At 32.4% G+C, this 26,081-nt stretch overlaps 1 protein-coding gene across 2 annotated transcripts; it reads left to right on the top strand.

The window, feature by feature from the left end:
• The first annotated feature begins 13,753 nt into the window (after positions 1-13,753).
• On the top strand, positions 13,754-21,082 carry LOC143055351 (tyrosyl-DNA phosphodiesterase 2-like). Of its 2 annotated transcripts, XM_076228481.1 has the most exons (8): positions 13,754-14,059; positions 14,393-14,503; positions 16,032-16,202; positions 16,699-16,754; positions 17,339-17,457; positions 18,732-18,942; positions 19,757-19,927; positions 20,361-21,082. In XM_076228481.1, the coding sequence occupies exons 1-8, from the start codon at positions 13,789-13,791 to the stop codon at positions 20,667-20,669; spliced, it is 1,419 nt and encodes a 472-aa protein (XP_076084596.1). In that variant the 5' UTR covers positions 13,754-13,788; the 3' UTR covers positions 20,670-21,082. The 2 variants fall into 2 exon arrangements, with proteins under 2 accessions (XP_076084596.1, XP_076084597.1); XM_076228482.1 differs by lacking the exon at positions 16,032-16,202.
• The last annotated feature ends 4,999 nt before the right edge of the window (positions 21,083-26,081 follow it).

The following is a 26,081-nucleotide window of genomic DNA, read 5'->3' as shown; positions in this document are numbered from 1 at the left end:
CATACATGTTGTCAGATGGAAACTAGATAATCCAGTACACTATACCATATTTTGATGGTGTCCGCAAAACTTTCAAATGGATAACTTCAACATTACCACATTTTTAGAAATCTTCATTGTAAGTAGCGTTATTAACTATGTTGTAAATTATTGATTGACGTATATATGCATAACTTGATTTCAAAATTGTATATCTTATTAATTAGTAAAATAGGTACAAATACGTGTTAATTGCTGAAATTGTTAACAAATTAATGTTAGCTTCACACTTAGCATACAGTTGTGAAATACTCGCGGGAAAACTATGTTAAATTGAAACAATATTACCTTCATCCAAGCGAATTGTCTAAAGAACAGTGCATATAAAAAGAAGAGTCAGTGGTATATCAACTATTGTATATCATCATTTATAATTTCCACCAAACATTTATAAATCAAACATTTTGTTTGGAAAAAACATACAAGAAAGTAGTACATATTTAAAACAAAACAGTTCATACGCATAGCCTAATCTATTTCAATAGGTTAAATATTTGGGTATCACATAAAAGCTTGGGGACTTGGGATCACTGTAGATCGCTCGTTGAAATTAGTATTTTAAATAATAAAGAAAAATATGAAGTTCTTCTAGGAGAGCACATTTACCCTGTCACAAGTACCGGTTTCATTACTGTCAAACTTACGGGAACCAGTGGCCTAGAGGATATGCAATTAAATGTATGTTTTCAGCACAAGTTATGATAAGGTAAAGTTTTGACATAAAATGAGTGCAAATGTATTTTAACTTAAGACAAAGTACCCATTAATGCTTGAAATTGCGAAATTTAACATAGGAAGAAATGGGGATATGAATAAGTGGTGTTATACCTATTACTGACAGACATGTGAAATTATTTTTTTTCGTTCGTGATAAACCTATAGTCGATGCGTCTTAATACAAAAACAAAGAAATTGAAAAATAGTTATGTATACATCAATTAACAAAATGAATTGATATTGATTATACATTTATGATTTAATATTTTGTTATAATATTATGCAGTTTCACACTATCATATTTGAGACAGTACCAATGGATCGTTGACTTTTATCTGCTTGTTTGTGTGCGCTCGTTCATACATAACTATCTTCTTTTACTTTTGTTTGTGATTTTGAAAATAAAGTAAATTTAGTTGTATACACAGTTACTTCGTATGTGATGCCGATTGGTCAGTTTACACTCCCATGTACACCTCTTACTCATTTTGAAAGTTGAGACAGTCCATTCGACGATACATGTTCACTCAAACTATCCGGAAAATTTATTGAACGGTTTGAAGTTGCACTACAAGACCACGGTAAAATTAAACAAATATCGACTAATTTTCTGATAAAACGATTCATATGTTTGCTCAAGTAGTTTATTGCTATAGAAATTGATTTCATAATGCCATATGCTACTTTTTTAAGCAAGTAAACTTCTTCAGTCTCGCTATATATAAAATGACATACGTCATAGCAACGATCTATTTTCAGGATGTCATAGGATTTGCTAGTTTAAAGATTTTGTACAGATGACATTCACGTATTTATAAAATGGTTCCTTTAGAAAATTGAAACAAGAATATCATGTTTTCTTCTTTTTTTTTTACATCATAAGTACTGTAGCAAATTTGAAAATTTGTAAAACATTATGATTGTATAGTTTTACCAAAATTTCAAACATATATGTTTAGATTATTTATTGATAAATCATAGTAAAATTGGATAAAAAATTAACCTTTTCATCTTATAAATAGCAAGCTGTTTGCCTTTGACGAATACTTTGCTATACTATCTATATATTTCCGTGCAACTCCTTTGAAACGAACCAATACAACATAATGTAATGTAAACTTTTTAACTTATAAGGACATATTATGTACATTTAGATGTGCAAATCAATAGGAAATTGTGATTATTTTTTTGAAGGATCTATGCATGGCCATAAGAATATAAATGGAATTTTGGCCAAAATATACTACTGCAATAGTTTGTCATCGCAAATTCCTCTGAAACCACACAACAGAACTTCATGATAAAAAGGACATACCAGTATGTAGATGTGTATATCGACAAGAAATTATGATTCAATATTTTTCCTATCAGTTATTCAACTTTGAACTTGTTGTCATCAAACTACTACAGTCGTTCAGTCCTGTTCTTTTCAGTGCAACTCTTCTGAAACAGTACAACAGAATGTAATGTAAACTTTTTAACTAATAAGGACATACTATGTAGATGTGCAAATCAATAGAAAATTGTGATTATGTTTTAGAAGGATCTATGCCTTTAAAAATATAAATGGAATTTTGGCCAAAATATATTTCTGCAACAGTTTGAAATCGAAACTCCTCTGAAACCACACAACATACTTTCATAAAACTTTGTAGTTAGTGAGGAAATATTATTCTAATGCGAATATCTACAAGAAAATCTAAATCAGTTGACTTTTGTACAGTTATGAGTCTCTTCACGTAGTAATCTGGTGAGATTATGTTTGTCCAGTGACAATGTTGGGCGTAGGATATTTGAAAGTGCTCACAAAGGTTCTTTTATTGTTCTTAATACTAGTATTCCGAACAATAGAGAACCTTTGTGCGCACTCTTAAACATTACATATTTTTATATGTGTGTCCTATATTTCTCTATGCATTATACTTTAGTGGTTCATCTTATGTAGATTTTAGCCATTACTCTCTATTCTGTAGAATCCATTCAGACCCTCACAACATGTTGATTAAGTTGTTATCATTCTATTCCTTTATTTGATGCTTTATTGCTTAATATAAACAATGCACCGGTCAATCTCTCAGAATTTTTGTGGTGGCGTGTGCTTTTGCTTTTAAATATTTTTTTTATTTTTTATTATAATATATAATTGAATAAACTTGAAGGAATAAAGATATAAGATGCAATAACACAGCACACTTGAGTGACATTTGGAAAAAAAAACGTTTGCAGACGCGTCTTCGCAAAGTCTGGATCAAGGGTTTCGTGTTCAGAGTGATGGAAGTTCTGACAATCAAGAATGACAATACCTTATTTTGACCAAACATTTGTTTAATTTTGTTATGTTGCTTTTATTATATTTGCATATGGTACTCGTGTCGGGTGCGCCCCGACCTGAACAAGCGTCTGCTCTTGTCCTGATATGTTTTTCCGTAACATTAGTATTCCTCCCAACGAAGAAGATGGTGGCACGGTAATATTTCTTGGCACATCAGGGATAATAATAGACTTTTAAGAATTTTCACCATTTTCTAACACTGCCAAAAATTATACATTCAGAGTTAAATGAAGTACTTTCATTTCTCTATTCAAAAATGAATTTGAGTGTGTATTATGACCGTTTACTTTTTTATATTTTCAAAAACCTGGGGCCACTAGTGCTTTTATGTCTTTTGTAGTGCAGCGAATACAAAATTTTAAAAAAATCTCAAAAATTTATTTTCATCTGTATTTAAAACTATTTCATATTTTTCTACACCTGATTCATAGAGTATGTTCAGTTGATTCTGTATTGTTTGTCCAGTCGGCCCAAGACCACAATTAATGACCCCGCTTTTCGTTGTTCGCGAATATAGTTCCCTTTAATTATAGTGTATTTTTTCTTTATTTTTTTTCTTTCCCTTTTTCATACATTTCTTAGATTTTCTGGGGTGGAAATGAAAGAAGAGAGCTGAAATAAACTTTTGGATGTTTTATTTTAACTGATTTTGATCAGAAAAGAATGATTAGGTCAGGTGCAAAAAGGTAATATTTACCTTAAGTTTATCGGAACATCTCTTGAATAGCCTATAGGGGTATGGATGTGTATAGGTCAAATTTCAATTATGTATACATGCAATTTTTTTGAAAATTACATATATTTTTGGACTTGTACTGTATATTAGACACACACAAAAATAGACAAAAAGAATAGGCAAATTGTTTTCAATGCGACAAAACGTTATAAAGAAATGATAGAGGAATTAATTGTGGTCTCGGGCCAGTCACACCGTTCAGATACATTGACTTAGGTAAGAGAGCAACCCAATTTTGGAATGCAAATACTACCGTGCTACCAAAAAGTAGTACGCTCAAAGGGGAGATAATCAATCTATCAATACGAGAAATCATTTAAAACGTAATTTAGTAGCATTGTACAAGTATTGACGATAATCTATAATATAAACATTATAAAAGGCATATTGATTATACGTGATAGCTGTTATCAGCAAGTTAAATGCATGTAATGTACACATCCATATACGTGTCGGATTATTTCATATACCCTTAGTCCTGTAAGTATTAAATCTTTTTGAATATTTCATTGTAGAATATTTTGTAGAAAATTATGAGTTCATTTTTGAGTTGATCATAGTGTTTGTTTGTTTTTATTTTGGCTGGATGGGTAAGAAGAAAGGAAGGGGTCAGAGGTAACATTTTAATGTTTATCAAAAGAAGACTAAGTAGTACTGGATTTTAAATGTTCTGTGGATGCTGCAAGAGTACATAACAATATTGAGATGCACAAGGTCAGGTATAATTAAAGGAGAGGCGAAAGAAACCAGGCTGTCGTTTCATAAATCAATCGCTAATACCGACTAACGTAGATTTTAGCGTGTAACTAACGACTACATAACGATTACGTGTACGTGCGTTTCATTATGCATGCGTAGACGAATCGTTAAATTTTTCGATCGCTATACAATCGCTTTTTATCTTTAGAACGGGAATTCCAGAATATCGCACTCTATCGTTGGAGGAAAATATGCTAGTAAACGAAGCATATTAATGCAAGGAGATAATTTTAACCCGTTTTATAAAAAAAAAAAAACTTTTATAAACTTTAATATTTTGATATAAATTTGATACCGAATTAAATACAATTTAACAATGATGCAAGTAGCCATAAAAATGGTTCTGCATTATTTGCACAGGGAGAGAAGCTTTTAATAACTTATACTAAGTCTGTATTTCATTAAAACGAAATTACAACGACGGACAGGGCATGAGAGGGCATGGTATACATTATCCGTTACATATATTATTAACACCTTGTACAAATATTCTTTTTCCGAAAATAAAAACAGTTATATAGACCAAACAAGAGTGCACACACTGAAATGTCTCGCCTTCTTTACTAATCATTGATATTATGTTGATAGTCCTAAGTATAAAGCTTTATTACAACTGTCACATAAACGATACATTAATCAAGATAACTAAACAAAGACCAATGAACCATGAAAATGAGGTCAAGGTCAGATGAACCATGTCAGGCTGACATGTACAACTAACAATGCTTCCATAAAACAAATATAGTTGACCTAATACTTATAGTTTAAGAAAAATAGACCAAAACACAAAAACTTAAGACTGAGCAATGAACCGTGAAAATGAGGTCAAGGTCAAATAAAACCTGCGCGACTAATATATAAATCATAAAATATTTCCATACACTAAATATAGTTGACCTATGGCGTATAGTATCAGATAATAAGACCAAAACTCAAAAAACTTGACTTTGACCACTGAACCATGAAAATGAGGTCAAGGTCAGATGACATCTGTCCGCTAGACATGTTCACCTTACAATTATTCCATACAACAAATATAGTAGACCTATTGCATAAAGTATGAGAAAAACAGACCAAAACACAAAAACTTAACTATAACCACTGAACCATGAAAATGAGGTCAAGGTCAGATGACACCTGCCAGTTGGACATGTACACCTTACAGTCCTTCCATGCACTGAATATACTAGCCCTATTGCTTATAGTATCTGAGATATGGACTTGACCACCAAAACTTAACCTTGTTCACTGATCCATGAAATGAGGTCGAGGTCAAGTGAAAACTGTCTGACGGGCATGAGGACCTTGCAAAGTACGCACATGCTAAATATAGTTATCCTATTACTTATAATAAGAGAGAATTCAACATTACAAAAAATCTGAACTTTTTTTTCAAGTGGTCACTGAACCATGAAAATGAGGTCAAGGACATTGGACATGTGACTGACGGAAACTTCGTAACATGAGGCATCTATATACAAAGTATGAAGCATCCAGGTCTTCCATCTTCTAAAATATAAAGCTTTTAAGAAGTGAGCTAACACCGCCGCCGCCGCCGCCGCCGCCGCCGCCGCCGGATCACTATTCCTATGTCGCGCTTTCTGCAACAAAAGTTGCAGGCTCGACAACAAAACTATCCGTCGCAATGATATATTACGGTCGGGATAAGGGGAGGATCTACATTTCTGTATTCTGTAATTCTTTTGACCATTTTTTTTTTCTATTCGTAAGAAATATGCTTATTCTGTAAAATTCTTGTGTTTAGTTCCTGTACATGGAGATTTCCTGCTGTATCACAATTTTGACGTGATAGATCTTCTTGTCTTTATCAACGACATATAAACGTATGACGACACTACCCGTACCCCCTTTTCTATAATCTGTGCATGAACTGTATTAAGAATACCATTTGTCTATGTTGATTAGTACAAATGTATCTGAATAAAATCAAACGGGGGAATAACATTTTAAATTCTTCGGAATAGTTTAAATATATCGGATAAGAAACAGAATTTAAGATGACAAAGACGGCGTGCACAAAGTTGACGGCAACTATAAAATGCGCTTTTAAAAGATGTTTTGTTTAACCTTGTTTAAAATATCTTTTAAGGAAGGTTTTTTGAATGATAAAATAATAAAAACTTATACGAAATTTAACCCCCCCCCCAAAAAATAAAAATATCAAAAAAGGCCATGGTAAATGAGTTTGTAGTTCGCTATGTGTAAGAAGTAGTAATTTGGAAGGATTACTATTCGAAAAAGGAAGAATCGGCAAGAAAAATATGTTTTTGTAATTGCTATTATTTTTTTTAACAATTAACTCGATATATCCCAAATGTGAATATCAAGAGATTTTTAAAAATCTGTTAAATATGAATTATTCAATAGTCCAGGGGCCTAGTTTTCGAAAGTATCTTATGATTAATACATGTCTTATGATGGTCTTAGGACATGTCATAGTCGTAAGATATGTTTTCGAAAGTGTCCCAAGTTACGGTTTGTCATAACTTTTGTCGTTAACTTAAGACCCTCGCAACATGACTTATAAAGGTCTTGTGATTTTCAACTAAAATTTAATTATTTTTCATGTATAATTTACGAAAGCCTATTAGGGTCACAATTTTTTTTTTTATTTTTATCTCGTTATTACGAGATAAACATCTTGTAATTACGATAAAACTATCTCGTAATTATGAGATAAAATTTTCATCTCGTAATTACGAGATAATCATCGAACACTTTTACTTTTAAGTCTGTTTACAACTTCTCTTTATCAATTATACTCTTTGAGAAAACCAAAATATGTGAAATATCCCTAATATGAACTGGTTTTCATGGCAGTGCTTTCGGTTTTAAGATATAAGCCAAAAACCGCATACCCACTCAATGTGAAATTTTTAGAAATAGTGGCCATTTTTATTATAGATCAAATAGATAGATTCAATTTATGAATTAGACACAACTATAAAGAACATCCAGTTAAAGTTGAATGTTTTTGGAAGAGTAATTTTAGAGGAGAATATTTTTAAAATAATTTACGAAGAGGACATCAAGTGATGATATAGGTTCACATGGCACTATTGGTTAACAATGACTATTTCAGACTGTATGTGAAATGTTATAGCTGCAACAACACTTAATATCTTTTCAATCAAGACTAATTTAGATCAAGATGCTATTTCGTTTCCACAAAAAGTTGTCCCGTTCCCTCAAGATACTATGTCGTTTCCACAAGATAGTTATCTCATTCCCTCAGGATACTATGTCGTTTCCACAAAATAGTTGTCCCGTTCCCTCGGAATATTATGTCGTTTCCACAAGATAGTTATTTCGTTCACTCAAGATACTATGTTGTTTCAACAAGATAGTTATCTCGTTCCCTCAGGATACTATGTCGTTTCCACAAAATAGTTGTCCCGTTCCCTCGGAATATTATGTCGTTTTCACAAGATATTTATCTCGTTCCCTCAGGATACTATGTCGTTTCCACAAGATAGTTATCTCATTCCCTCAGGATACTATGTCGTTTCCACAAGATAGTTATTTCGTTCCCTCAAGATACTAGGTTGTTTCAACAAGATAGTTATCTCGTTCCCTCAGGATACTATGTCGTTTCCACAAAATAGTTGTCCCGTTCCCTCGGAATATTATGTCGTTTTCACAAGATATTTATCTCGTTCCCTCAGGATACTCTTTTCACAATGAAGCAATGATACTATGTAGTTATCCCGTTCCCTCAGAATACTATGTCGTTTCCACAAAATAGTTGTCCCGTTCCCTCAGGAAACTATATCGTTTTCACAAGATAGTTATCTCGTTCCCTTAGGATACTATTTTCACAATGAAGCAATGATACTATGTAGTTATCCCGTTCCCTCAGGATACTATGTCGTTTTCACAAGATGTTTATCTCGTTCCCTCAGGATACTATGTCGTTTCCACAAGATAGTTATCCCGTTCCCTTAGGATACTATGTCGTTTCCACAAGATAGTTATTTCGTTCCCTCAAGATACTATGTTGTTTCCACAAGATAGTTATCCCGTTCCCTCAGAATACTATGTCGTTTCCACAAAATAGTAATGTTGTCCCGTTCCCTCAGGAAACTATGTCGTTTTCACAAGATAGTTATCTCGTTCCCTCAGGATATTATTTTCACACTTAAGCAATGAAACTATACCTGTAGGTATCCCGTTCCCTCAGGATACTATGTCGTTTTCACAAGATAGTTATTTCGTTCCCTCAGGATACTATGTCGTTTCCACAAAATAGTTATCCCGTTCCCTCAAGATACTATGTCGTTTCCACAAGATAGTTATCTCCTCATCATAAAAATGTACATTTTATCGTCATGCACCGAAATTACAGTTCACGTCATTTAGCAAGACTTTTTTTATCGTTATTCGTCATAAAGGTACCCCCAATACGATCTTCTTTTATGTGGCTTTCGCCTGAATATTATTTTCGAAAGTTTTTAGTGCCATTTTCACAATGAAGATAGAGAAATGATTTTCTTTTATTAATCAGAAATATGTACTATGCTATATTATTCGAGCTTTACTTTACTTTTGATGGTGACCTTACATTTCAGCGAATAGATATTCAAGAAGATGTGGTATGACTGTCAATGAGACAACTCTCTTGTAAATATGTATACATTTTTGAGTCTCTACAATCTTATGTCAAAATTACACGATTCTAAACATGCAATTAAAATGATGAATTCTTAATTTCTCTCATTCCAATCCAGACCAGTCTTATCATTTTACATGCTACGAAATTGATTTATAAAGCGGAACATACCGATAAAAGTTTACCTCGTCAGCGTCGAGGTGGCGTCAACATTTCGGCACAGTTTGGGTTAAGTTTGTTATAGACATGAATAACTTTGTCAATCCTTCGTACAATTTCATGAAACGAATTATCCAGAGTTAATTTTTAAAAATACTTATTTTCATTTTCTTTTTGTTTTTCACTGGTTAATACTTGTTTTTTAACCTCAGTTCAAGGTAAAGTGATATATGATTATTTTCTGAGACAAGTGCTTTTGACCATCCACAAGATCTTGTGGTCATCCGATGTTCAGTACTTCAGTACTTTGGTCGTCATAATATTTTTTTCTTTGTTCATTTATATTCATTTTGCTACTTTTGTAGATAAGATATGTTTAAACTAAATGGCGTTCTTTAAATTATTTATATCGTTCTTTTCTCATCGTTTAAAACTTTAAGGTACTAGTATAAAGGTTATTTTCGGTAACTGTTCCTTTGTGTATCGAACCATATCATTTTCATAGTAATAATAACATTTGCAAAAGCTTTAATATTTCATATTACTATCGAAACATTTTAAGGGGAGTTAATACCGTTTTGTGTTGTTGCATACCCGAAATTTGATTATTCAATTTCCAATTTGATGTATATTTTTCGTCTGTAGTGTAGGTAAGGAACAAAACTATCTGTGTACATCACAGACACTTGTTTTTGTCATTAGGAAGGTCAACTACTGTGGATTAATTTATTTTCGTGAATAAAGGAAAAATTGCAATTTTATTGATATTTAATTTCGTGCTTTCGTGCTTTTGCCAATTTATGCATACAAAGCTTATAGAAAGAATAATAAATTCGTTGACTTAAATTATAGATTCACCTGTACCCACGGAAGCCATGAAAATTTGTATTCTACAATTAATGTTGAATACAGCACAGTATCAACATATCTGACAAGTGCATTGAAGTTGAAGTGGTTTTTTTTTTTTTATTAATATATATACCATTATGTACCCTCCCAATATCTGTTTGAAAGAGTACGATTTTTATTTTTGCTAACAGCTAAAGATTTAGATAGTTTCTAATGCCTTCGTGGAATAAAAATTAAAAACAAAACATTAATATTATTTTAACCGGAGTAATTATAATTGGACAAAAGATCACCCCCTGCCAAAACGCGGACGTGACAGAAGACACCTTTTAGTAGCGTCAACAGTAAACATTTGGTAGGCAATTTAATTTGTCCATCGATGTTTTTGTTCATACATCACAAACAAATGGTTTGATCCAGATATTTCTTATTGTTATGTTGAAATAACTTGTTATACGTCCCACAGCCCCAGCTTGTCTAAATCTACCAGTGATCACCAGTGCGTAATGTGAGTAATTTATAAGGTTTTCAAATCTTTTAATAACATTAATTTGTTGTTTAACTAAATACTTTTGACATCAGAAATTATTTTCGAGAAAAATTAGTTAAACCGCCAATACATCACTTACAATTCATCATGCTTTGCATTGGCTAAAGCCAATTTTGTCCGGTATGGAACCAGTCTACGATTGACAAAGGGAAGTAATTTGTTTAAAAAAAGTGTAATAACAAATCGGTAATTGGCAAATGGACTATTGGTAAGCTGGTTCTCGTCTGACAGACTACTACACTTTGTTCATAGTTTGAGTGTAGCGAATACAAGCGGATTCAAGTTTAGACTATTGGTCGACAAAAAATAGGGGGTCCCGGATCATTTTAGCTCAAAGTATTACTTTTAAAGAGGTATGTAAAAGGGACCGTTTTTTTTTTTAATGAAATTGTAGGAAAATAGAGGTGTTGACATATTTTTATCGGGATATAAAAAAAAACGTTCTATAAAACTTGTTCCAAACTGTAATATAAAAAGCCGAAATATTGCTTCGAAGAATGAGCAAATAAAAAAACATAGGTCACCGATAAGTAAAAAAAAATATTTGGCGGGAAAATGGTGAAATTGGGTGAAATGTCATTTTAAGTTCTTCACAGATATACATAATAACTAAAATAATTTGTTAGTGACAAAAGTACAATGATTTAACATTTTTAATCCATCAAAATATTTTAAAAAATAATAGTCAACGATTGTTTTATGAAACGACAGCCAGAGTGACATTCAAAATTATTATAGTCGAAATAAACTAACAACGCCACGACTGAAAAAGAAAAAGACAAATTAACAAACTATAGTACACAATAGTTTTATCTATTTGTTTCAATTTTTTTTTTTGGTCCATGTTTTCCTGAATTGTATTAGAAATTTGTTTTTTTATGACACATACATCATTAAAGGCTAAGTGAATGTAAGTGCAAACCTCTAGAGGAAACCGGGAAAAAGACGTGCTCCATTAGTTACACAAATTATATCCATTACTCCGAGAAAGGAAAAAAATAACACAATAAAGAAATGAATTCGTTCGGTCTATCACGAATCCATACAAGTATGCATGTGCTGTCTCAAAACTGCAAAGAAATTTTCTGAGTGACTCCAATTAGAAATCAGAGTGTTCTACTGTTATTTAATCTCAGGTCGCCTCTCTTGGTTTTTGTTTTAGACACACTCGAGAGGGTATACAATAACATGGGGGTGTATATTAAAATGACCCCTATAGAGACCCCTTCAATTTAAAAAAAAAAAGCTGTTTTCAGCCAAAACCTAAACTGTGTTTGAACGTAAGGTTAAAAATCATGAAAAGCATACCAACTTTATATTCGCTATAAACATTCAATCATATAAAAATGTTTTTATGAAATTAAGGATATGCTGCATTATTATTCCAACTTGTTTATTGTATTACAAAGGTGCAATCGCTTAGCACGGTGTATACTGTACTGGAAATGAAAAGTGAAGGATTGCATAGCTCATATATGTAACGTGTATATATATGCACTTCGTTACAGAGGTTGTTTTTGTAATAACTAAATTTCATAATTAGACTCTCATACCTAAATCAATTTCAGGTAGACAATCAAGATGATATAATAGCTGATGTAACAGTTTTGTTTGAACACATGTAAGACTCAAAATGGAGAAACCAAGTGAAAAGGACGTAGAATTAGTTCGCGAAATTATGAAACACAAAGGCAAAATGGTATTAGACAGTGAACAATTTATGCTTATAAAAACCACACTTATTCCATTGCCTGATGTTGTAAGTTTGTCTAATCTTCTAGAACTTGCCAAAAGCTCTATGATAAGGATACAAGCAGCATACAACGGGAAAACAAAGGAATGTTATGATAATCATGAGTTTTTAAAGTCCTCGGAGTTATTGCATGAAGTTCGTTCTTCACTATCATACTATGATTTCTCTCTTGAAAGGTCAGAAATGATTAAAGAAATTGACCAGTTTGAAAAGGACTTTAAGATAATTGAAATATTTTCGGACGTTTCAACTGAACTTTTGAAAATTGGAGACAGTACAGAATTTGGCATACAAGATGAACATATCAAATCATTGAATACATTGTTGTCATATTTGGTCTATACGTCAGAGGATGACCGTGAATTGTGTAACAAAATAGCACAACTGACAGAGTTCTTAAAAGCAGCAACTAAAAATCTTGAGCTGTGGAGAGAGCCTTACTTCAGTAAAAGAAGCAAGCAGGTATTTCAAAATATTTACAAAAAATCAACGAAAATTTTATATATTTTTCGCGAATAAAAACGACTTTTTATAACACCAATATGCAGTACTTGATCTGAAATTATATTGAAATATTGTAGACGTCAAAAGAGACAAACAGTTCCTTATGTTAAGTTAATGATTAACTGTTTCATTTTTTTTAACTCGGTATTGATTTATTCCTAAATCCCAAAACACAAAACGATTTACACGATTGGCCGAAAAATATTTTTTTGGTAAATCATTTTATTATCGTAAAGTATTATATATGGAATTAGCACATTTATATAAATCATTATTATGCAGGCATAACATGTATGCTAATAATCAGGAGTCGGTTTCACAAAAACAACTTACGACTAAGATTGCTCACAAGTATACTGAATTGTTCATGACTTACGATTAATTTTAGTCGTAAGTATGTTTGAGAAACCGACTCCAGATGCTCAGTTTGATGCAACTGTCATACAAAAAAAGTGAGAGGTTTAGGGCTATAAGACCAGGTTCAATCCACCATTTTCGACATTTGAAAATGCCTGTACCAAGTCGGGAATATGAAAGTTTTGAATTTTCCTCGCAGTTCGGTATTTGTGTGATTTTACTTTTTATTTAAATCTATAATACCTTGGTATGCAAAAGTCCATTTAAGGATTTTATTTAACAGTTCGTCAACCATTACCTTTTTAGTTTTTCAAATTTACTTTTTTTACTGAAACAATCATGTATATACATTATTTTTTTTAAGATGACAGAAGGTGAAGATATCCTTGAACTTCTTTGTCGTATGCTGTATATAGTTACTATGTTTGAAGAAAATATTCAAAGAATTCGGGATTTAAAATGTATTGAAACACTGACACCTTATCTTAATTCGGCCGACAATGGAATTCGGCTTCTCAGTTTAGCAGTTCTGAGTAATATAGCGAATGAATCTGAAATTCAAAATTTGAAAATCAACGATGGCATCATTAGGTATTTGGTATGGGCAGTTTCCATGGCACTTAAGACTGAATGCGAAGTTTGGGACATATGGTCACTAACAGAGCTAGCAAAAAGTAAGAATAACTAATTTAACGTGAATGATATTAATAATGAATTATTCAAAAAATGAAATACATGTTAGAAACGAAAAAGGAGTTCATTGTAATTATTTTTTATTCTCAATTGATTATTCTTCCCTATTGATTACTTTTCTTAATTAATCACTTTTCTCAATTAATTATTCTCATCAATTAATTACTCTTCTCAAGTAATTCCTCTTTTCGTACATTGTACCTAATACTTTGTTAAGGAAAGTTACTGAAAGTAAAGAAGTCGCCATACTGACATTATCAACCTTTACCTGTTTTCTTCAACTTTTCAATGTTATGATTCGTTCTTTTTTACAGTTGTTAAACAGGTGGCCAGAAATGATACAAACCGAGGATTATTGGTACAGCATGGTGTAGTGCCACTTCTTGTTGAAATTGCAGAACAAGGGGAAACAGAAGAACAATATGGTAAAAATATCCTCTTTACACTTTTTAAGTTTTTTTACATTAACATGATTAAGGATTTGGTTATTCGTGTATAATTTAAGTTTTTGTTTGTCATATACACCTTCAGATTGCCATTCAAATAATTTGTTTAGGGTGTTCTTGTCAAAGGTAAATCCAGAAAAGAGCGTTGGTCGCTCAAAATACATAAATATAAAACGTTGATGGAGAAAAAAAAGGAGATGTGGTATGATTACCAATAAGACAACTCTCCACAAGAGACCAAAAATAACACAGAAATTAACAATTATATGTCACCGTACGGCCTTCAACAATGAACAAAGCCTATACCGCATAGTCAGCTTTAAAAGGCCTCGAAATGACAATGTAAAACAATTCAAACGAGAAAACTAACGGCCAGTTTATGTCAAAAAACAATAAACGAAACACTGTTGATCAACATAAGCATATCATTTCGGGGTCTTTAATAGCTGACCATGCGGTATAGGCTTTTCTCATTGTCGAAGGCCGTACGGTAACCTATAGTTGTTAATTTCTGTTTCATTGAAAATCATACCACATCTCCCTTTTTTATACACATGTGTGATATACAGCAACAATTGACAACCAAAGATGTGCAGGCTCTTAACTTGGGACAGGTACGTACATAATGTATAACCTGGTACAATGGTGAACAAAACAAACTGTGTACAAGCTATAACAATCAGGAAGGAAAGAAGGAATACAGTTACAAAAACACAGACCAGGCCTCTCGGTCATAAAACTTTCGAGTTAGTTTTTAGTACTCGTACTCCAAATTTAACCAATCATCATGCTGGATTTTATGTTTCAAGCACGATTTTTGTGCTTCAAACACTGAGTAAAGTTTTATGACCTCAAGCCCAGACGTGACAGTATTTTTTAAACGTTTTTACAATAAAGAGGACACCAAGCATATATCCGAAAGTAGTCGCATTCACTGGCATTTAGTTCAAAGCCAATAAGACTAATAAAAAATCAGGTATCTTAGACTTTAGTATCGATCAGCACATATCCCGAATCCAATAGGTTTTTCATATAAGGGTAAAGACGCGATTAATAGCCAGAGAAAAAACATGATCTTGTGCAATATAAACACACAGTTATGGAGAGATTACTTGTGTTTTCATATTCATCAATTTGGATGAGGGTGAGGGCGGAAGAAACTTTCAAAGAATAATGATAAATTGTATTTTGAATTATGCAAAACATGTTTTACATGGCTTTGCAACTTAACAGAATCACTTGATTAATTAATAATTTTACATTAAGTGTACCTGAACTGCAGTTTGGATCATTATATATTGCTTCACGGTTTTGACTATGGAAGTAACGTGATGAAAATTTAAAAAAAAATAGTTATAACTGTTAGTTAAATATTGTTATTTTTGGATCATGGTAAACAATGAAATCCTTGTCTTGATTTTTCTTCAATTTTTGCCCGATATCGTAAATGCAACCTTTAAAAAAAACTGCAGTGAAACATTTTATAGTATTAAGATATATTTTACAGAAGCTGTTTGTAGTCTTTCGAATCTATCACTTAACAAAGAGAGCAAATCACAAATGATCGAGACGAAACATTGGAAAATTATTGAAACCCTAGAAAAACTGGCTAAATCACCCGAAGGAGCCGTCCAAAATATCAGCAAGGAGGCTTTGTGTACACTACATAACAATCAGAGTATGTGCAATTACAAATTTGTGCTTTACAAAAAAGATTTTGTTTGCAATTTATAGCTCGAAAGTTAGTGTTGTCCTTTTGAAGTCATGCGATTTAACAGGTAAATACACAGCTTGCAAGTTTGAATTCTGACGTTTACCTATTATATTTTGTTGAAAAGAAGAGCGTTTCTAATTAGTTAAACGTTAACTCCCTCCTGCAGAATTGGTCTTTGGGTATATTTAGGTCATTTTTAGTCATAAAGCTGTTAAACTGTTTCGTTTATGTACATCCTTGGCATTTAGGTATTCGACACGAGGTTAATCCAGAAAAGGGCTTCGAACTCATGAAATTGATTATGTGTTGTTAATGGACGCCAAGACTATGACTCAACACAATGTATAGCCTGTTGGTTGATATTTCTTAAAATGAATTATCTAAGGTGTTAGTTTAAATATGTTGAGATTGATGTTATTTACATTATAGAATAAATAAAAACATATTGCCATTTTAACAGCACAATCAACCGAATGCTTACAAGAAATCACATCGGAAGAATCTAATGGCAAGCAGGTATGCATATTTAGAGCTTCAGTATAATACGACGGCAAATTTTCCATGACCTCGGACATAAAACAGAACGTACAGAAATCAGTGTGTCCATATATAATTGATAGTTTTCCATTTTAATTCACAAATGCTGTATGCGTCTAGAGTGAAGGTAACATATTCCAAAATATGAATAACGAGCATTGTCATAATTTTATGATTTGTCTGCAAAAAGAATGAAAAACAGAAGAATATCTGTTCTGGACCATATGAGTATTTGGACCATACGCGTATGGTTCGACCGACTGACTGTATATTCCTTAGTTAGAATTTATATAGTAAATAATTGTTGCTCTATATGATAATGTGCGGTTCCAAAACCTATATATGTGTCATGATATCCTACAGAAATCACCTTACCGTGACATCAGTACTAAAAAATAATTTGTAACGTCAAGGATAGAGAACTAATTATTTTCAATTTGGCATCAGCTTAACTTTGAAATATGCAAATAATACATTTTTAGTTTACCCTGTCATATACGCTAATGATACCGCTATTATATCCGCCTATCTTATCTTTATATATATATGTGACATACATTCAGAGTATTTCTGATGAAGAATCGTCACCAGAAGAAATTAAATTGTTATCATGGAACATCGAAGGTATTTCTACCGTTAACATCAAGGAACGGACGAGTGCTGTAATCACATTCATAAACAGGTAATTATAAAAAAGAAGATATGGTATGATTGCCAATGAGACAACTATCCACAAAAGACCAAAATGACACAGACATTAACAACTATAGGTCACCGTACGGCCTTCAACAATAAGCAAAGCCCATACCGCATAGTGAGCTATAAAAGGCCCCGATAAGACAATGCAAAACAATTCAAAGTCTTTAAACGAGAAAACTAACGGCCTTATTTATTTTAAAAAATGAACGAAAAACAAATATGTAACACATAAACAAACGACAAGTGATCCCTATGATAAAATAGTAACTGCAAAAGAGGGTCGAAAGATACCAGAGGCACATTCAAACTCGTTGATCTTCTGACAACTCCATTGCTTCAAAAGAAAAAGACAAACAAACAATAGTTCACATAACACAATATAGGAAAATAAACACTAAGCAACACAAACACCGCAACAAAGTCAGTATGAAAAAAATATATCGGATGAGTTCTAGTATCGGAAAGATTGGATTTACAACTTTATTAATTTCTTTTAATATCCCAGATATTTTGTATTTTGGATAATAAGAACATATGAGGATAAAAAAACTTTAAGGCGTTTCAATTTTGAGAAGATGCTTTGAAGACTCTCATGCTTATTATTGCTTTCAAGAAGCAGAAAAAATATTTACCACGAATCAGAGATACATTTTTAAAAACGTAAAAAAATCATTAAAGACTCTTGTTCTCTGGCTATTTTCATAAAAGTATACGTTCTACTGAAACTTCAATCAACGACAGTAAAGATTTTGAATTTATTGAAACATAATTATGTGACTGGTTTGAAAAATTGTAAAGATTCCTGTTTATTGTAAAAGTCTAAAGTTTTACATTTTGATGTTGTCAGTTAGTCCTTTCATCTGTGCGTATATCATCAAATTCTTATCTACATTCATTCATAACAAAAGAAGCTTACAGTCCAAATTTACAGTTTTCTATAGACTTTTATAAACAAAGATATAAGAAGATGTGGTTTGAGTGTCCATGAGACAACTCTCTCATCCAAGTCATAATTTGTAAAATTAAACCATTGTAGGCCAAAGTACGGTCTCCAACATGGATCATTGGCTCACGTTAAACAGCAAGCTATAAAGGGCCCCACAAATGACAGTCATGTGTAAAAGCATTCAAAAGGGAAAACCAGAGGTCTAATATATATATACATGTATAAAACGAGAAACAAGAGCCACTAATGACTTATGAACCACATCAACACACGAGAACTACTAAAACAGTTATACTTAATTTTGATTGTAGTGAAAGACCTGATGTAATCTTTCTACAGGAAGTTATTGTTGATACGTTGGAGATGCTGTCCAGGAAGTGTCTAGATTATACGTTCATAGAATCAGCTGTTGAAAGTTATTTCACTGTCATTATGGTGAAACACAAGGTTGTACAGGTTACGGACTCGAAAATCATTCCTTTTACTAGCAGTACACAGGGAAGAACGTTACAAAAAGTTGAGGTACAGAAAAAAAATGATGATATTTTGAAATTTGAGCTTGTTATACCCCTCTTCCTCCGCCCCAAGTTTTTAATAGGGCTCGTGTTGCTTAGTCTTTAGTTTAATATGTTGTGTCTTGTGTAGATTTTCTGTTTGTCTTTATCTGTTTTAGCCATGGCGTTGTCAGTTTGTTGTCGATCTATCATGAGTTTGAATGTCTCTCTAGTATATTTCGCCACTCTTTTTGAACAAGTTTGAAAAGTTGAATAATTTGTTCGTTCAACAGTTCAAAGTTTCCACATATACCATGTTTTATCCAGCGCACAACTTGGGTTAACTTTCTAGTTTTCAAATAATATTTACTTAAATATCAAAGATTAAGGCAGGTCATTTTTTAATAAATCATATTAGGAGCGTGCAAGCATAAAAAAGGCAACAGTATTATATCGCTGTTCAAAACTCATAAATCGATAGAAAAAACAAATACGGGTTACCAACTAAAACTGAGGGAAACGCATTAAATATAAGAGAACAACGACACAACATTAAAATATAACTGAGGGAAACGCATTAAATATAAGAGAACAACGACACAACATTAAAATATAACACATACAGAAAAGAACTAAGAATTAGACATAACATTCTTTAATAACAAGTAGATCGAAAGTCGTCTCAATCAAAATCATAAAAAACAATGAAACATTTTGATGTTAATTTCTTGTAACAAATGGAAAATGAAACGGTACAGTACATTCTTAATTAAAATGTACTCGTTTTCAAAGGTTTCACTAATATAATCACGCCAAACAAACTATCAATATATCTATTTTAGTGTACAATAAAAGCTTTACCTTGCGTGTTGATGACATCACATTTGGAAAGTATGAAAACCCATAGCGATGAAAGGAAACATCAGATGAAAAGAGCTCTGCACCATGTTGTAAATGCTAGTCGTGACAGGACTGTTCTTTTTGGCGGAGACTTTAACATTAAAGACAGAGAGGTAATTAATAAGGATTTTAATTATAATTACAACAAATTAGAAGCTGTTGTCAGGTCAGAATTGCAGCCAATCCCTTGGATGTATTTTGTTCCAAATGAATCGACATTCTTGAATCTATGGGATTTAAAAGTATAGACTAATATATGTAAAATGTAAATTGTTCTCAATACTAATGGTGCTCTAACCCATTCATAGTTTACCTAAGCTAAATTTGGCATTTTTTTAGAAATTTGGGTCATCAATGCTTTCCATATTTCACTTGCTGAGGCCTCTAAACTGTTATGACTAGTGCGTCACTGATGAGTATTTTTGTTGAAAATACTGATTCATTGTTCATTTTGTTTTAACAGAACATCTAATTTGTCTTACAATGTGTCTGTTATTACTGTTAATTTCATATTCTTTTTAATTATTATAAGTATTTTACTTGTAGATACGTGAAATGAAGGGACTTCCTAAAGGTGTCTTAGACCTTTGGATAGAAACCGGAAGGAACAAAGAAACACAGTTTACGTGGGACACATCTATCAACACAAACCAGACATGGGCTGCAAATCAAGACTTCAAACCTAAAATTAGATTCGATCGTATATATATGAGACATCCAAAAACAGAACCCGTTATATCTCCAGTGTCGTTTCAGCTGATTGGCCAAGAAAAAATTCCCTCTTGTGATTGTTTCCCTAGTGATCACTGGGGTATTCTTGTACGTTTTGACATAAACAAAAGTAACACAACCTAGTCAGAATGTTACCACAAACAATGTATTATATGTTGACTGAATTTTTTTCATCAGTGAACAGTCACGTTTCGTTATGTGGTCATAGATAAACCGAACTGTGTTAGGCAGTGACGTTTGTTCATTTAATGTACGTCGATCCACTACTACAATGTACTTCTACAATGTCCTAGTTGTCAGTTATACTGATTCCTGTTGACCTTTTTGGTTAGTATTGGGTTTTACAGTAATTTCAAGCAGATGAGATATAAATTAACTTCGCTTTGATTGGAACAAAAAGAGATGTTTAAAGGTTCGGTTGGATCGCTAGATGTTCTCCGGGGAAAAAGGTGTATTATATACTCCAGTACAAATCATAGTATATCTAAACTGCAGCAGTGGCTAATGGATATTTTAATGAATCAATTTAGTTTAGGCCATGCCGGTCCTACTAAAAAGCGCCCGGGAAAAGAAAAAGCGCCCGGGGAAAAGAAAAAGCGCCCGGGGAAGGAAAATTATAGCGCCCGGGAGAATAAAATAATAATATTATATAACAATAAATTTTTTCCATAAAAAAAATCATTGCTTGTTTTGTCCTTAATATAAATTGGGATATGTACAATGCAACATCTAAAGTGCCGGTTCTTGCACTTTTGCATCTTAGATATCAAAATTGTATATAAATAAGTAAATAAATATAAATGAGAGTATATAGAAGAATCATGAACGATATTGTCCTCGATCAAAACGTATATTTTGTTACTTAAAAATAATCAGTGCCTGAGGTCTAATATTTTAGCAACTGCATGGTGAACACCTTTTTTATGCAGATGCTGATTAAGATATATGATATCTTTTTATAAAACTACAACTGTTTTAATGCTTAGTTTTAAATTTAAACAAAACTCCTGCTTTTTACCCCTTGTTTTAACTACGGTACATGTGTAGTACCGCTTTATTTGATGATTTATTATGTGTAACTCTTAATTTTGATTAGATTAATATTTATCTGTGAAATTTTTTTTATTACATTTTTCATTTTGATATCGTTTTTGAAAAACATGTCTTTGATGTCTTACATTTTATAATTCTTCAGCATAAACTGTGATCCATTACTATCTGTCTTTCGAAATAGTAGGCCTATTCATATATTATTGTTAAAATTGAAACATTTATACTTCTTTTTGTGTTTTATTAAAAATGTCTATTATCTTAAATTAAGAATTACTTGTCTAAAATTAAAAAAAAATCAATGTGCATAACTTATTTCATCGCCGGAAACAAAGTTGTCTCATGCCAATAAAATATCTATATAATTTCCCCGGGCGCTAATTTTCTTCCCCGGGCGCTTTTTCTTTTCCCGGGGCGCTATTTTTTCTTCCCCGGGCGCTTTTTCTTTTCCCCGGACGCTTTTTCTTTTCCCCGGGCGCTTTTTCTTCACCCGGGCGCTCCCGGGCGCATTTTAGTAGGACCCGGCCATGCTGATGTGGATACTGATTTAAAAAGGTCTGCCTTTCTTAACCAAGTCATTTCCGGATATTTGCTGACGACATCTTAAAAGTTATGTTATATTCAAATACAAAAAAAATGTTGCAATATGATCATTAAGTTAACAAATCTACGTTTGTGGTTTTGTCAAGACTTAGTTTGAATCAATTTTTATTTGATTACGACCAATAGTCATACTGAGTTTAGCTATGCCGCGTATGCAATAAGTTGTCGTGGCAACGTCTTTAACTTAATTTGTTTTGTGTTTGCTTATTGGTGCTTGTTAACGTTTATTGTTTTAAACTATTACAGAAAATTAAAGATAATAAATATGGAAAGAAACGACTTTTATTCAAATGAATTGTAATATTGATTGGAGATAGAAAAAAAAAAACCAGAGGGTGTAGAAAGTAAACAGAACAGCCACTTACAAATAATTGAGAAAAAAAAAAGAAACCCATCAACGGCCCTGGAAATTGAACATTTCCTTGTCTTACTGCATAGAAATCTTCTTGTCATACTGCCTAGAAATCTTTCAATATACTAGTTATGTTGGCCGTATAACTACATACTGGATTACTGACACAACAAACTGTATTTTAAACTCGTTCATGTATGTATAGCTTGAAGAGCAACATGTAATATTGTCTTATTAATGTGGAATGGGGAATATAGTTTTCCTAAAAATTAATTCACGTACAAACACAGCGATGACTAAATAAAATTGAGAAAGGAAATGGGGAATGTGTCAAAGCGACAACAACCCGACCATAAAGCAGACAACAGCCGAAGGCCACCAGTGGGTCTTCAATGTAGCGAGAATTCCCGCACCCGTAGGTGTCCTTCAGCTGGCCCCTAAAAATATGTTTACTAGTACAGTGATAATGGACGTCACACTTAACTCCGAATTATACACAAGAAACTAAAATTAAAAATCATACAAGACAAGACCAACAAAGGCCAGAGGCTCCTGACTTGGGACAGGCGCAAAATTGCGGCGGGGTGAAACATGTTTATGAGATCTCTAGCCAATGTAGAAAAGTAAACGAATAACAATACGCACATTAAATTTCAGTTCAAGAGAAGTCCGAGTCTGATGTCAAAAAATGTAACAAAAGAAAATAAATAAAATGAAAATGATACATAAATAACAACAGACTACTAGCAGTTAACTGGCATGCCAGCTCCAGACCTCAATTAAACTGATTGAACGATTATGTCTTCATCATATGAATATCAGACACAATCCCTCCCGTAAGGGGTTTAGTATCATACTATCATAAAATATATGAGAAGAACATAACCCGTGTCATGCCAATAACTGTTTTTTTTTTTAAATGTGTATAGTTCCGATGCAAAGACCCTATAAGTGAATCAATATTAAAGCCAAATTGTGCAATCTTTAATGACCTGACAACAGTATCGTAACTATATCCCTTCTTAATAAGTATGTTTAAAGGTTTTGAAAGCTTTTGAGGTGAATACTGACATTTGTGTGCTTTGTACAGATTATTACCATAAAAGATTGGATGTGAAATACCTGCACGTATAAGATGTCTGCATGTTGAGTTATATTTACGAATTATTTCCTTATACCGGTGATAAAATTTAGTAAATGTTTTGACCAGTTTGTGATATCGAAAACCCTGGTGTAATAATTTTTTAGTAATACATAAATTTCTCTCGCTAAAATCTAATACGTTGTTACATACACGAGCGAATCGTAAAAGTTGAGATAAATAAACACCATAAGTTGGTGACAAGGGAACGTCACCATCTAAAAATGGATAATTAACGATAGGAAATGAAAAATCATCTCTTTTATCATAATTTTTTGTATTAAGCTTCCCGTTAATGATATAGATATCAAGATCGAGGAATATGTTTCCCGCCTGCATATTTGACTAGTGGCAAATATTATTATAAAGCTCTACTCTTTAGTGCATTATTATTAAGACATATATCATTATTGACAATGAGGCAGGTATCAACAAACGACCAACAGCACAAATGTAAAGTAGTCATGATGGTTTGGATAAGATTTACAAAGTACTGAGTAATTGGCAAAATATGCAGAATAAAGGGCTTAAAAAATAAAGAAAATAGGCCAATAATTTGAAAAGCAAATGATGTGATGCTAAAAAATAAAGAATAGAGAATAGCAGGCATATTTATAAAGAAAACAGGAAATTTCCCAAATATTAAAGAAAATAAAAATGAAGGACCACCCATCCACACCCTCAGTAATCATACGGCCTTCAACTATATGAGCTACCATATCGTATGAGAGTAGTTTAACTATTAACAATCTTCCACATGCGAAAGTATTTTAGGCATTAAAATTGACCCTGACAAACCAAATTGATGTGATCTTCTCAAAAATATCTTCTAGACTATATCTACTATTAAAGATTAAAAAAATCTAAATCTAGACTGCAGAAAATTATTCTATAATGGTTATAGCTTGCCACTAATTGATTATTGTTGTATAGTGTGGAGTAGTTGTAGCAGTGAGGGTTTAAAAAGGATATTAAAATTACAAAAGAGGGCTGCTAGATTAATACTAGAAACAGACCCATTCGCTCCTTCTGCACCCTTTTTCAAACACTTAAACTGGATGACAGATGAACAGAGAATAAAATATCATATGTTAGTGATGACATTTAAGTGCATTAAAAATGATGCCCCATCATATCTTACTAACAAGTTTCATTATGTTTCAGACAGAAATCCATACCCCTTGAGAAATGCTGTTCAAGGAAACCTCATACTCCCTAAACCAAAAACAGAATTGTTCAAAAAATCTTTTATGTATTCTGGACCATTCTTGTGGAATAATTTGCCAATACCGTTAAGAAATATAACAAATGAAAATGCTTTCAAATACAAAATAACAGATCATTTATTGAAATCAACCTAGCTGTATCAATAATATTAAAAACTGATCATGTCATCATGTTTGTTTTTTTTTTCATCACATTTTATCAAGTTGTATTGAACATTATTATCATACTTGACGTTTTATACCAATGTATGCAATGTATATGTTTGCATTTTGTTTGATTTCTCATGATGAGGGCCACAGGAAAGATTAGTTATATAGCTAACTGTGTAACCCTCTTAAAATAAAGTATTGTTGTTGTTGTTGTTGTTGTTATCATACAATGACGGTGTGCATAAATCTGAGTCCACAAATGTAACGTCTTCAAATAACTGAAATCATTTACGTCGGAACCCCCCCCCCCCCCCCCCCCCACCACCACCAAAAAAAAATTAGGCGTAACAATTACACTAGACACTTAGTTTATTACATTACTTTCAGCGTGGGCTATCGAATCATTATATTTTGCATTTTTTTTCTTGCCAATTCTTCCATTTGCGAATATAAATCCGGCTTTCAAATTCTACTTCTTACACATAGCAAACTACGTTTTTTGGGGGGGATAAATTTGGTATAACGTCATTGTCCGAATCCGAAAAAAATCTATTATACGAAAATGCGGGCAAAATATTTTGCCGTCGCCCTAAATATAGTGAATTTCCTATATTTTGCCGGTTCTTTGTATAGAATGGATTTTAATATTTACTGTGGAAAAGTACTATTAAAAGTTGTATTTTCAATAACAAAAACAAATTGTCTTATCCTTGGAAATCATAGTTTCCTTCTATGTTGCCTTATTCTTGGAAATTTTAAATATCTTTTCATTAGTTAATGCTTTCCCCTCAAATATCTGACAAAAACTTTAGATAGTTCTGCTTTAAAATTCACATCTATTCTTCTAATTATTCAAAATTATTAAAGGCTAAGTTTTTTCTTGTCCAGCAGCACATATTACAGTGCTATCCGGATTAATCGATCGTTATACGATGCGGGGAATATTGCTATTGTCAAATTCAATTTCAAACAAATAGAAATGTGTTTAACAAAACTATGATCTGATGTACAAA

The sequence above is a fragment of the Mytilus galloprovincialis genome, chromosome 12 (assembly GCF_965363235.1).
Source record: "Mytilus galloprovincialis chromosome 12, xbMytGall1.hap1.1, whole genome shotgun sequence".
Taxonomy (NCBI): domain Eukaryota; kingdom Metazoa; phylum Mollusca; class Bivalvia; order Mytilida; family Mytilidae; genus Mytilus; species Mytilus galloprovincialis.
This window is presented reverse-complemented; position numbering and strand designations above follow the sequence as displayed.

Bases quoted from the DNA above. Each gene is read 5' to 3' on its own strand.
- LOC143055351 (XM_076228481.1), top strand. From the start codon at position 13,789: ATGCTGTATATAGTTACTATGTTTGAAGAAAATATTCAAAGAATTCGG. The intron at 16,203-16,698 runs GTATGTGCAATT...CCATTTTAACAG, and splicing joins TACACTACATAACAATCAGA to CACAATCAACCGAATGCTTA. The intron at 19,928-20,360 runs GTAATTAATAAG...TTTTACTTGTAG, and splicing joins TTAACATTAAAGACAGAGAG to ATACGTGAAATGAAGGGACT.